Source organism: Eucyclogobius newberryi, unplaced genomic scaffold (genome assembly GCF_026437365.1).
Source record: "Eucyclogobius newberryi isolate DKJ021-1_F unplaced genomic scaffold, fEucNew1.0.hap1 SCAF_22, whole genome shotgun sequence".
NCBI lineage: Eukaryota > Metazoa > Chordata > Actinopteri > Gobiiformes > Gobiidae > Eucyclogobius > Eucyclogobius newberryi.
Genome location: NW_027315857.1, coordinates 9,571,529 through 9,584,402, shown reverse-complemented (window position 1 = coordinate 9,584,402; position 12,874 = coordinate 9,571,529). Strand labels below are relative to the sequence as shown.

Here is a 12,874-nt window from a genome sequence, read left to right as displayed (position 1 = left end):
CTAACTCCTCTTCATCAGCCCCTCCCCGTCGGCTCCTCTGGCTTTCCTACACAGCCCCCAGTTGTAATTGGGTGAAAAATTTGCTGATTGCTTTTCAAAGGAAGGTGGCGTGCTCAGCAGCTGCCCAGATTTCAGTTTGTGTTTATTTACAGAAGATCCAAACTTTGAAATACTTGGCTCCGGGAAGAAAGTGGTGGCGTGTTTGGCTGCACGCATCAGTGAATCTGTTTAAACCGCTCTGCTGTTCACCGGAGATAGCAATCTACAGAATTACATTTCCAATATATACTTACGTCCACTAGATTCTATTAATGAGGTGAAAGTGCTTTTTCTTTTTTTTTGCAGTTAAGTTTTTAATAAATGCGTTTTACTTATTTCATTTATTAAATCACCATGTCATTGTTTTTATAGTATTACTGTGCAGCAAGTAAGTAAAAGTTACTTTATTATTAACAATCTTTAATTAACAATTCAGGAACTTGCTTCAGCTGTAAGGCCCAACATAAAACAATGAATAATTATAAAGGTTAAACAAATCTATATATAGACTATGATAAAATAGAGGTGCAAAAATATGTGTATGAATAAAAAATAGATTTAAATGCTACTGACCTTTATTTAACCAGGAACGTCCCACTGGATTTAGCATCTCTTTTTCCGGGAGTCCTGGCCCCAGAGGGGAGGAGCCTATTGTTTAATGATACATTTTTAATGGTAGGGGAATCTGGAGGAAACCTACGCAGACACAGGGAGAACATGCAAATTCCCCACAGAAAGGCCCCACGCACACCAGGATTTGAACACAGAACCTTCTTGCCGTGAGGCGAGAGACGCATACTTTGTACATACAGAATAGATTAAAAAGTAACATTTTAAAATAATATTGATTGTTGTACTTGCAGTAGTTGTGGCTTGGACGCAGTATTTTCCGCACTATAGGGCGTACTGGATTATAAGGCACACTGTCAATTAATGGTCTATTTTCGATCTTTTATATAAAGCGCATTAGGCAAAACAAAACATGTACCACACAAAATCACTTCGAGGTCAGTAAGCACAACCAGAATGAATCCATATATAAGCCACACTGGATGATAAGGCACACTGTTGTTTTTTGAGAAAATCAAAGGCTTTTAAGTGCGCCTTTTAAGTGCGCCTTATAGTGCAGAAAATACGGTAGTTACATTGGTTAAAGCTATAATAATGTGATGATAGTAGCAGGTCTTTCCTTCCTGCTGCTGTCAGACTTTACAACAAACACTGTTAGCCCTGAACACGTGTATACTGTCATATCCATGTGCAATACTGACATAATCATGTGCAATACTGTCATATCCATGTGCAATACTGACATAATCATGTGCAATACTGTCATATCCATGTGCAATACTGACCTAATCATGTGCAATACTGTCATATCCATGTGCAATACTGACATAATCATGTGCAATACTGTCATATCCATGTGCAATACTGACATAATCATGTGCAATACTGTCATATCCATGTGCAATACTGACCTAATCATGTGCAATACTGTCATATCCATGTGCAATACTGACCTAATCATGTGCAATACTGTCATATCCATGTGCAATACTGACATAATCATGTGCATTACTGTCATATCCATGTGCAATACTGACCTAATCATGTGCAATACTGACCTAATCATGTGCAATACTGTCATATCCATGTGCAATACTGACCTAATCATGTGCAATACTGTCATATCCATGTGCAATACTGACATAATCATGTGCATTACTGTCATATCCATGTGCAATACTGACCTAATCATGTGCAATACTGACCTAATCATGTGCAATACTGTCATATCCATGTGCAATACTGACCTAATCATGTGCAATACTGTCATATCCATGTGCAATACTGACCTAATCATGTGCAATACTGACTTAATCATGTGTAATACTGACTTAATCATGTGCAATACTGTCATATTCATACGCAATACTCATATACTCAATCATATTGGTGCAATATTCTCCGTCCATATAACTGCTGTAAATAAGAGAGTTACTTTTGTCACTACTATTATTCTTTTGTTTTAATCAAGAATATAAGATTTTTTTTTGAATAAGTGCTTTTCTATTAAGAGTGTTTTTTTCCTTAAAGCTTTCTATAAGTTATCTGTTCTTTTACTTCTGTACCTGCTTGTGTTGCAACACCAAAATGTCCCCATTGTGTGGACAAATAAAGGCTTATCTTATCTTCTCTTAGTAGTAGTTTCGACTCCCAGCTCAGTTTTTATACACAGTTCTCATCAGCTCGTCGTTTATATCAGTCCACTTCTAATAATGTCAACTCTCCATTGGCTTCCACCACTGTGACCCAAAGAAAACAATTAGAACAATATTATGGTTCATATCTACTTTCGACTCCGTGGTCCATTTATCTTCGCAGACAGCGTGTCACAATGCCATGCTGTTGGGAGGAAAGGTCAACAAAGGTCAAACCAACTTCCTCACACAATCCTACAGGTTTACAGTAAAGGTCCTGACAGTTCCATGGGCATAAATCTTCCCAGGAGCAGGTGCTACACATAAACGTGACAGACTAGACTTCTTTATGCGGTGTCTGAGGAGAGCGGGGTCACCCTGAAAACCTGAGAACATAGTTTGCTGGTTTGCTTGAAGGATTCCTTCAGCTAACAAAATATGACCAGCATCAATTGCTCCTGTTACAGCTGGTACTACCAATGCTACATTTATCTATTTTTATTTGAAGTCAGGAAAACCTTGAATGATCTGTTTCCTAATCTTCAGTAATTTACGGATATTGTTTTTACTGCTACCACTAGTTGCTGCTAATACTACTACTACTGCTACTACTAAAGATCACAACAACAACTGCTAGCATACTATTTCTACAACAAAGCTCTAAAAATCTACTCAAATAAATGTATTGTGGTATATAATGTATTTCTTTTTCAGTTTCCATCAAACCCCAAAGCCCATTTCCTGTAGAGCTAAGATGCCTTTGCCGAAAGCGCACAATAGAAGTGTTGGAACAATTTGTTCAGCCGTACAATGCGCAGTCATGGTTCTACTAAAATCCAAAAGGCAGCTATTGTTGGAGAAAGCTATGACATTTTTTAAAAACTGATTTGGCTTTTGCAGGAGAATGCCATTGTACCACACAGTATTTTGAAACATTCCTTCTGCCACGAGAGCTGAGCAATTTGGTGCCAATGTTAGCGCTGATTCGCTTTTGCTCCATTAATCAACCCTAAAAGCACTTTCTACCTCCTGTGTCCCTGAAAATACTCTTTTTCTGTTTTCAGAAAGCAGACTACATCAATCTTTACTTAATGCAAATGATCCAACACTGCCTTGGAACATATCAACCATTTTGCAGGATTCAGATTTTAAATGTGAATTAGATTACTTTAAAAAATCTTTGAGAACTACAGTAGACCTTGAATGTTGTAAAAAGTTGAAGAATTGCCCTCGGGGCCTCAAAATGCATCTAATATTGATTTTGGATCCTTGAGCATTACAAGTCATTTCTGTTTCCAAATACAGAGCTATGCAATTGACCGAGCTAAACTTGAAAAATGCCTGATGTTTGGGCATTCACTTCTGTCACATTTGAAAGTAAAAAGTTGTTACTGGGTATTAAAACGTTGCGTATATTTTTGTGTAGAGTTCCAGGACGGCCCGGTCAGAAGAAGACAGGGACACTCTTTGGGATGCCTGGGGATCGTGGAGTGAATGTTCTCGTACCTGTGGAGGCGGTGCGTCCTACTCACTACGGAGATGTCTTAGCTCCAAGTAAGGCTCTGTCAAGTCATTTTGGTTTAATCTTATGTTAATTTGTGTGAATTCAGTGTTTTAATCTTGCTTCCCGTGGCATATGTTTATTGGTGTAATTTTCATGAGCTGTTGAGTGAACGGTTCAATATTTTTAACTCCTTGTTTTCTCCCTCTTATGGAAAAAGCACACAAAACCTCAGATTGAATAAGATACAAACCCCCTTCATGTCTGATTTTGAGTCTAATCGCAAAAAGAGAAGTGGGTGGAGACAGGGGGTGGGTGAATACAGACATTTTCTGTGTACTCAAGCCTTGAACGCAGGATGACTCAAACATACATGAATCAATCAAAATACAACTTTGAAGAAGCTAATGACTTCAAAAAAAGGTTAAAATATGAAGTACAAACTATTTCAATTCAAAGTACTTGATAATACCACCACCACCACCATGCGGAATTTTCATTGTCCTAGAATTACTGCTACTTTTGACTATACTTTACTGTTATGTAATCTTTAAAAACATATGCCGAACATATGTGCGCAACTCTGATAATGAGCTCATTAGACTTTTGATAAATAGACTCATCCCTCAGACAATTTGTTAAAGTCTGTTCGAACACTAGTCAAGGTAGCCCTCATGTTTAACTGAGAGGGGGGCTGTTTTCCATTAGCGCGCCATATGTTAGCTTAGTGTACCAGGAGAGGCAGGGGAGAGGAGCTTTTTCACTTCTGGCTGTCAAATAATACCAGTCCTAGCCTCTAATCGTGCAAGTAAATCTCATCAATCGCCTCGGCCCCGTGAGGTTGTAAGGGGAGCACACAGGATGCATGCTAAATAGGCCGTGGGGGTCAACCAATACCACTTGCCCATCCACCTTGCAGTTCTAGTCCATGTCTTGAAATCATCTAGAACAATCTGCTTTTTAGTAATGACCAAATGCATCACCATCACCGTCTCTCACCAAAGAAGTGCTTGTCATTTTGAATAACGTTTTCGTGACAAACTTTGAACTCACCATGCTTGGATACACTCCTCATCATCCAGGCTTAAATCTAAAAAATGTTCGGACCTTTTATTCCCGTGCCAAAGTTGCTCGTTTGGCTTGAGGCTTCAAACTTCGCCTCTAGCTGCAAGATGAAAGCTGGATACTAGTGTACTGTGAGGGCAAAGTGGACAATTACGAAAGGATTTGAAGTACAAGAGGGGAAAAGAGTATGTTTTCCATAGAAATGTTGTCACTTTTATGGACTGGGAAATAGCTGGAGGGTGACTTCACCGGATTCCTGGATTTTACTGTTCCCAGAATGTAGTGCGCACTGGTGAGAGGTAGCACTGCCTCTACAGTCGCCTCCGTTCATGCGGGAGCAGCCAAAGATCAAGCCGTGAGGTCATAAACAAGTGAAGTTCAAGTGGACATAGAGTGGCTGTAAAGTTCTCTCTGCAGGGGACTACCATCAATATGTCGGAAGAGATTTTGTAAACTAACATTATTGTTTCTTCTGCCTATTCTATTACGATTACACGCTTTTATTACTATTACTTATGTGTACAATTGTTGCCCATCACTAAATCTGCGACAAGCGAAGCCCAAAGGTTTGTGGTTCCAGCTCCGACAAGTGCTTAGTGTTGTTGTGCTCTTAGTAAAAATGTGAATGTGATGTGTGCGTGATGGATCAGTGGTGATTGAAGGCGTGGAGATGCAGACTGGCAGCCATCATCCGTTTCCCCAGGGAAGTAAAGTAGCTCAGTGTGTGGTGAATTGTATGAAATTGTAAACGCGAGCATCTGGAAAACAATATTTCAGCTAAACACATCATCATTGTATATATATATCTCATATGTATGTATAGATATACAGTATATATTATTAAATTATGCAAAAATGCCAAGCTAGTTCATTTTCTTTCTTTCTTTTTTTACTCAGAACATCATTAAAATTCAAACTAAAACAGCAGAGGACATTTCTCAAAATACTGTGTTTTTGTGCTGAATAGTTTGGAAATGGTCCATTGACAAAATGCAAATGTCTTACACCAGCCATTGCTATAGTGGACAAAATGTGCCTCTGAAGATTCAATGTTGAATTTTTAATGTGTTTACGCCTCATACCCTCTAAGTGCTAAATAGCTTCCAGCAATAACTCCTTCTGCACAGTAAACATTAAGTTTAGTGGGTGTTTTGAGGTGTGCAATTCCTCTCCGCTCAGCTACCTTGCACCATAAATAATTTGGTTGGGGGAAAAAATTTAATACTATTGACTGTAAAAAGTGATTGAGGTGCTTTAAAGGTGTTAGGGGTCTGAGGTCTGCGTGGGACGTTGTACGTGTTAGAATACTCAAACTTGCTAAAGTATGTGTGGGAGTTTTTTGTGGAAATTAGCAACCCGTTTGTCGTACCGTTTTTGCTTGAGAAAGGTCTGAGGGGTTTAACAGCATAGCCCCCGGTGGAAGATCAAAAAGTGTCATTAAAAGACCATATACAAGTCCCCTTATGGAAAGCAAGACTTGGATACTTGCCTGCAACGCCCTCCCAACCAATATCACTCCAACTCCGTGACCTTTGCCCGCACTGCTACTGCAAAAAGCCATACGATCTAAACGCCTGGTTTCCATTATACTTGCCCATAACAACACTTGACCTGATCAAAAGTACATTATTAACAGGCATTTGAAGTCGTATTGGCATATGGATTGGGTATTGTGGCACGAGAAAGCAATAGTCGCTGATTTATGTGGCACGCAACTGGCAAATGAGTCGAGATCGGAACTTTTTTTTTCTGTTTCCAAACAAAAACCAGCCTCTGCTTGACTTGAATGATGATTAGAAAGAAAAGTGCAACTGGTAATGCTAACTGACAACCCTTCTGGAAATAGTTCCTCATCTAAGGCCTTGGAATAACTTTGTAATTACTGATAAGGATGTTTTTACTATGTTTTGGGTCAGTGATTACAGAAGTAGCAGGCGGTGGGGCCAAATGACTCTGGCGTTTTGGGATTTCTCCAGTGGTTTTTGAAGTCTGTTTTTTTAAAGCCAATTGTGCAGCCGTTGTCATTAAGAGTTTTTTCCAACGCAATGGCAGCGGAGCCTGGCACTGTGCTTGCATGACTGTACTCTGCAGAGACCACCCTCTGCGTTGCCATGTAGAAAACACAGTAGTAAATCTAACAAAAGCCATGCATCCTTCAGAAATGTGAAACTTGAAACAGTTCGGTATTAAGAGCATCAGCCAAGGCCAAGTCAACTACAGTGGGCCGTTTGTGTACACAGTTCCTACACTTAAGGTTGTGAGGTTAAATGCAACAAATTCATATTGTGTAGAGTGGATTTGACCCCATCTTGCAATGGCAAAAGAAAGAAAATTGAAGTCTTCGAAGACAAAACGTTTTCCGTCACTGTTTCGTTGAGTTGAAACACTTCTTCTCCTTCTTCTCCTAGCTCTTGCAATGTGGAAGTGTGATAAACCGCCCCGGGTATAGACTCAAACTGAAGCCTGATGCCACACAGTGCATTGATTGAACACCAGATGCCTCGTTCCGCCAATTATACAAGCTTGCTGTCAGTTGCAAGAATGACGAGGTTGTCAAATCACTGAATCATATCATTTCGTGCTATAACGCAAAATCTTTCAAATATTCCTATGTTTCGTTCCCTTGACTGCTCGTGACTAATCTTTCTGGATGAGTGTAATCGATAGCGGGCTCATATTTTTGTATAAGTTACTCTGCTAACAAGCGACAAAAACGAGTGAAAACAGAACCTCCTCGCTGAAGGTAATTAATCCATGTCAATTGCTTGTATTGGACCTTTCTATCCTTTTTTCCTTCGTACCTCAGCGGCGCTCACAGCAGGAGAACATCTGTGGCGTCACTAAATCTGCCATCTCCACACTTACTGCATATTGATCAAAATGATGGCAAAGGTCAACAAAACCGCCACGCAATCGCTTTGACTTTACTCGGAGAAGTCGATGACATTCGCTGCAAAAACATCGTGAGCCAGATGAATGGCGACCGCATATTTGATATTCTTAGATGTTATCGTAATAAAATCCAACATATGCTAGTTTTACGGTGGGGCGCGCGCTTTGAAGTATTTTGAGTGCACTTTTGTATATTTTTGGCACCGAGAGGTCAAAGTCTGCAAGTTATTTGATTCTGATATTCCAGCCATTTCATTTTTCCCTAACCTGAGATGACGCCACGATGGAAGTCTGAGTCCTATCCCTGCTTAGCCTCGACTTCGCCGCTGTCCAAAGTCAAGAGGAAATGAAAGGCGAATTTTTTTTTATTTGTTAGCCCCTTTTAACACTCCGTTATATATTAGTTGTCTCGTGATTTTCCATTCCAATCTTCGCTACCTGTCTCTCAACTCACGGGCTTTCGCTTCTGTGACTTGCTATTTTACTTGGCCACGGTGACCGTCTGTATCCATATAATGTTCTTGCCATGCCCCACGCTCCACATTCGCTCGAAGGGATAACATTATAAAATACTCCCAAGTTTTTCCTTGCGTCTGGGAAGTCCGAACTCCGCGATGCTAACTCCAATCATGATTACAGATTAGCTGAGGGCCAGTGACATAGGAATTCCTCTTATGTCCCTAATTTTGGACGACTATCCTTTGATTAGTTTCCAATGAGAGGTGGGGGAATTGTCCCATCATACGGCGCCATCAGAAGAGAATCATCACTTCAGCATCAAAGCGCTGAAGGAAATTGTATTTTCGATAAGTGGTTGGTTTATAATTTGGGCGCCGCTGCGATTCCAAACTGCTCCAATGTGTTGAGCAGACGGAGGGAGCGATGTCTTTAGGAACTACGGCTGCTATATAAAGCTAAAGCCAGTGTTTACATTTCCTTGGATTTCCCTTTTCTCCATTTCCCCTCTGTCTGTCCCCTTATATAAAGCCGTACATCTTTATTTGAGGCTATTACTTTTACAAATGGGATGCTCGCGCGGATAAAGTTGTCCTCGACGGCTGTAAATTTACACGGGATGTAAAAAATGTTATGTTTAGTTCCTCATAATGGATGCTCAGACATTATTTTTAATATCATTTTTAGCAGGCAAGGCTATAACCAAAGTAATAACTATATAACTACACAATCCAACTTTTTTTTATTACTACAACTACTTTTATGTGTCAACAGGCCCTAATTTACCAAGCTTGAACAATGTCTGGCTGGATTTAGAATAGGTGTGTTCGCAGTTCCACCTATAAATCACTTGTATAGCTGGTTTGTTATTGGGTAGGCCTAATTTATTATGTTGAATAGGAGGAGTACCTATCTGGGGGGAAACAACAAGAACTGATACCACAAACCGGAAACCCTCTTGTTGTGGGGCAATAAGCCAGCCATGGCACTTTCTTATTGGTCTTGTGCCACCATTTGACAGGCTCGACTTCTTACACAGTTTTCTTAACATTTGGGCCCACGATATTATTTTAAGACTTGCCACATCAATCCAGGGGTCTCGCTTTCCACCCCGCAATTCAAAAATGATTGGAGTCTATTGTTAAAATACCATTTGGTCTGGCGCTTGAATCCTCTTGTGTATTTTGGTCGGTTTTATCGTTCACCCCAAGAGTATTTTTAGTCACATTTATAATCTTCCCTTTTTTACAGAACCTGCGAGGGGCAGAATATCAAGTATCAGACGTGCAGTAATGTGGTGAGTCCAGCACGCGCATCTCTATGTAGCAGGCGCCAATAGTTCCCTGGAGAACTTTACTTTTGGAATAAACCCAAAGGTCACACGGAGAAGGTGATCTGTTGTGGTGAAAGAGTAAAAAAGAAAGTTTATCTTCTTTTTTATATGATCATAAGAGGATTGTGGCATAAAGGACATCGAGTGCAGAATCTATGGCAAATCAATATGCAATTTTCTGCTTGCTATAAGCTCAGAGGGATTGCTGTGTGCTGACATTCAAATGAAAAGTCATTGTGGAGTTTTATCTGATATTCTTATGATATTATTTAACTTTGACTCTAGAAAACATACAATATTCACCCACTTTTGTCTCTAAATGTTCAATTTAAATAATAAGTTTTCAATCTCTGTATTAATGTGACTAATTGTAACTGTAATTCCAATGTACACAACATCCCTGTGTAACTGGCTCTTTCTGGCAATCCCGAAGCGATTGGTTATGGCAAAATTGGTTATTATGCACTGAAAACATGGTATATTGACGGTAATCTATAACGGGCTGAAAGCAAAAATACAATAATATATCACAAAAATTAAAACCTAACTTAACTGATAGATGAAATGTGTAAATTAAGTACTAATAGTGGGATACCTGTCAAAAATATCCCTTAATTCACCTTTAGCATCTTGTTTTTAGGATTGCCCCCCGGAGTCCGGTGATTTCCGTGCCCAGCAGTGCTCGGCCCACGCGGACGTCCGATACCAGGGCCGATATCACGAGTGGCTGCCTGTCGCCAACGACCCGGAAAACCCCTGCGCTCTCAAGTGCAAATCCAGGGCGTCCGGCTTAATAATGGAGCTAGCCCCTAAAGTGCTGGACGGGACGCGCTGTTATACTGAATCCCTGGACATGTGCATCAGTGGAGCTTGTCAGGTACGAGGCATATGCTGGAGCAGTTAATAATCAATGTTTTTTTTGACTGACATTACAGGAAATACTTGAGTAGAGTGGCTTCCTAAGGCAAAGTGTCATTACAATCTCTGTGTGTTTTTATACCATACTTTGTGGTTGGAGTTTTGTCTTAGCAACGTACAAGGCCATCAATCAGACCAATCTAAGAAATGCTAAACAGAGACGAGGAGAGCGATTTTAGTGAAACCCGAAGAGCTGCTCAGAGCCATGTTATATAAATGTAGATAATAGATGTGAAACAATAGGGGTGTTACAAATCAAAATACACAATGTCTCCACGTTGCTATTGCACAATAAATAAATCATGTGCAATTTTCCATTGTGGTTTGCAGATTGTTGGTTGTGATCACGAGCTGGGAAGCACAGCGAAGGAGGACAACTGCGGAGTCTGCAATGGAGACGGGTCGTCTTGCAGGCTGGTGCGAGGACACTACAAGTCCCAGCATGCATCAGGAAAAAGTACACAAGCTTGATAACTTCAAAGTCAATGTTTTAGGTGCTGGAACAATTTATTTATTTGTTTTTTCTCTTTCAAAGCTGAGGACATAGTGGTTTCGATTCCCTACAAAAGTCGTCAGGTTCGGTTGGTGCTGAAAGGCCCGGATCACTTGTGTAAGTCCTGGTAGGTCCAGGGTGCGTTTCCATCAAAGATGAGATCATTAAATATATTGTAATATTCAAGACATTGCTTTGTTTTCTGAGCAAACAAATCAATAATCCCAAATTAAAATTGGAAAAATATTTTATTAGCTGTGGACTCAAACTGGGACTGAAACCACAACTAAACATTTGTTCTTTGACTGGGTTAGACATATTGTTACAGGCAAGATTGTTCTTAATTAAAGTTTATTTTTGGGTGGTTGAAACATGTACCTTCTCACTAAAAAAAATGATCCACCTCAGCATTATTTTTTTTTTATTTAACCCAAGTACTGAAAATCCCATGAAAAAAAAAAACAAATCAGAAATTTGACAAATTTTACTGGCATCACTTTCCCCTTTGAGTTAAATTAATCACAAATGTTACATGTTTTACTCGCCAAATAGTCTTTTCTCATTGGATGAATTGGCAGATGTTTCATGAAATATTTCCCTGCCTTTACTCTCTTGTTGCTGAGGGCACCTAAATTGTAACCATGTGTCTTTGGCAGTTACGGCTTGTTCCCGTGTTTTTCATTGTTTCTGTTTAAATGTCCACCGGTGAGGTCAGGGGTTAACTGGGGTCAGACAGCCCACTGCAGGACGAGCCCATGTGCAGATCAACATGTGCTGCTTTGACGTGCCAAGGACTAGGATGGAGATGGATTCTACTTTATGTCATAGCAGTTAATCCCAGCCATAGTTCATTGAAAAGACTGGAAATGATCAGGAAACATGAGGATGTATTTTCTTGGGAATATGATGGAAACACGGCAGCCAAATGCCTTAATCTCTTGTTATCTCAGTTACTATTCTATATCAATTACCATGTTATTACTATTTGAAAAGCGCCTCCAACAAAACAGTGATCTTTATTTCTTCATCACAGTCCAAGAGTCTATGAATTTACGAGATTTTTACAAGATTTTTGTGGCAAGTCGTCGCTGCGTTCTCATTTGTCCTGGTTTGATCCTTTTTTGAGCTTGGTTCAGTCCTGATGTAGATTTTAGTTTGGTCCTGATTTAGTCCAGGTTTAGTTCCGCGTTTATTCAAAGAGTAATCATAATTTGGTAGGTACACTGTCCCTTTTGAGAACCCAAAATGTTTAATTTCTGTCTTTTATTTTAGATGTGGAGAGCAGGACGTTACAAGGAGTGAAAAGTGAACTCGTCCTGGACAAATCGGGGCAGTACCACCTCGAGAACACAACGTTAGACTACCAGAAATTGTCTGATAAGGAAGTGCTACGGATCACTGGACCGCTGGGAGCCGACTTCACCATCAAAGTAAGATAGACTATTCAAGTTTCAAATAGATTTCATGTGTAATTCTCTTTTTTTATATAGCTTATTTACATATTTTTTATATTCAAGGAAATGCAAATCTCCAATAACCCCCAATAGTTTTTTGTTAATACATTATAATGCATTTTATCTGTTGCCGACAAGATGAATTCTTGCAATTTTTGTGAGTCCATAAGCTCTTAATAGAATCTGTCTTGTTAGGCTCCCACTGATTTGTTTGCAGTCCGCTCCAGTGGTTTAACGGACCAATCACATGGCATTTAGAGCCTGGAGACGGGACTGGAACCAATCACAGTGCAGCATTGTGGTTTGGGCGGAAGACAAAACAAGCCAAAACAAAACAAACATGGCAGCAGCGACGGCCGTGAAATATGGACTATTTTGTTGTTCAAACACGGGCACACAATGGTCCTTTGAACATTTAGAATGAGAAAGAGGACTGTGCTTTTCTGAACACTGGATTTAACACAATTTAGATTTTCCTGCTTCTGCCGTTGTTGTTACACTTCGACCAATCAGCTTGAA

The 12,874-nt window shown here is 39.9% G+C and overlaps 2 protein-coding genes across 5 annotated transcripts in view; both read left to right on the top strand.

Moving 5' to 3' along the window:
* LOC140372174 (leucine-rich repeat LGI family member 2-like) overlaps positions 1-12,874 on the top strand; it is a 481,342-nt gene that overhangs the window by 178,392 nt on the left and 290,076 nt on the right. The window lies entirely within an intron of this gene.
* Positions 1-12,874, top strand: part of LOC140372022 (ADAMTS-like protein 1) — a 111,165-nt gene that overhangs the window by 78,170 nt on the left and 20,121 nt on the right. For all 4 annotated transcript variants that reach the window (XM_072459275.1, XM_072459274.1, XM_072459276.1 and 1 more), the window contains 6 exons: positions 3,670-3,797; positions 9,409-9,454; positions 10,131-10,367; positions 10,739-10,865; positions 10,944-11,018; positions 12,174-12,331. In XM_072459275.1, coding sequence (XP_072315376.1) covers positions 3,670-3,797; positions 9,409-9,454; positions 10,131-10,367; positions 10,739-10,865; positions 10,944-11,018; positions 12,174-12,331 — 771 coding nt within the window. The remainder of the gene's footprint in view (positions 1-3,669; positions 3,798-9,408; positions 9,455-10,130; positions 10,368-10,738; positions 10,866-10,943; positions 11,019-12,173; positions 12,332-12,874) is intronic.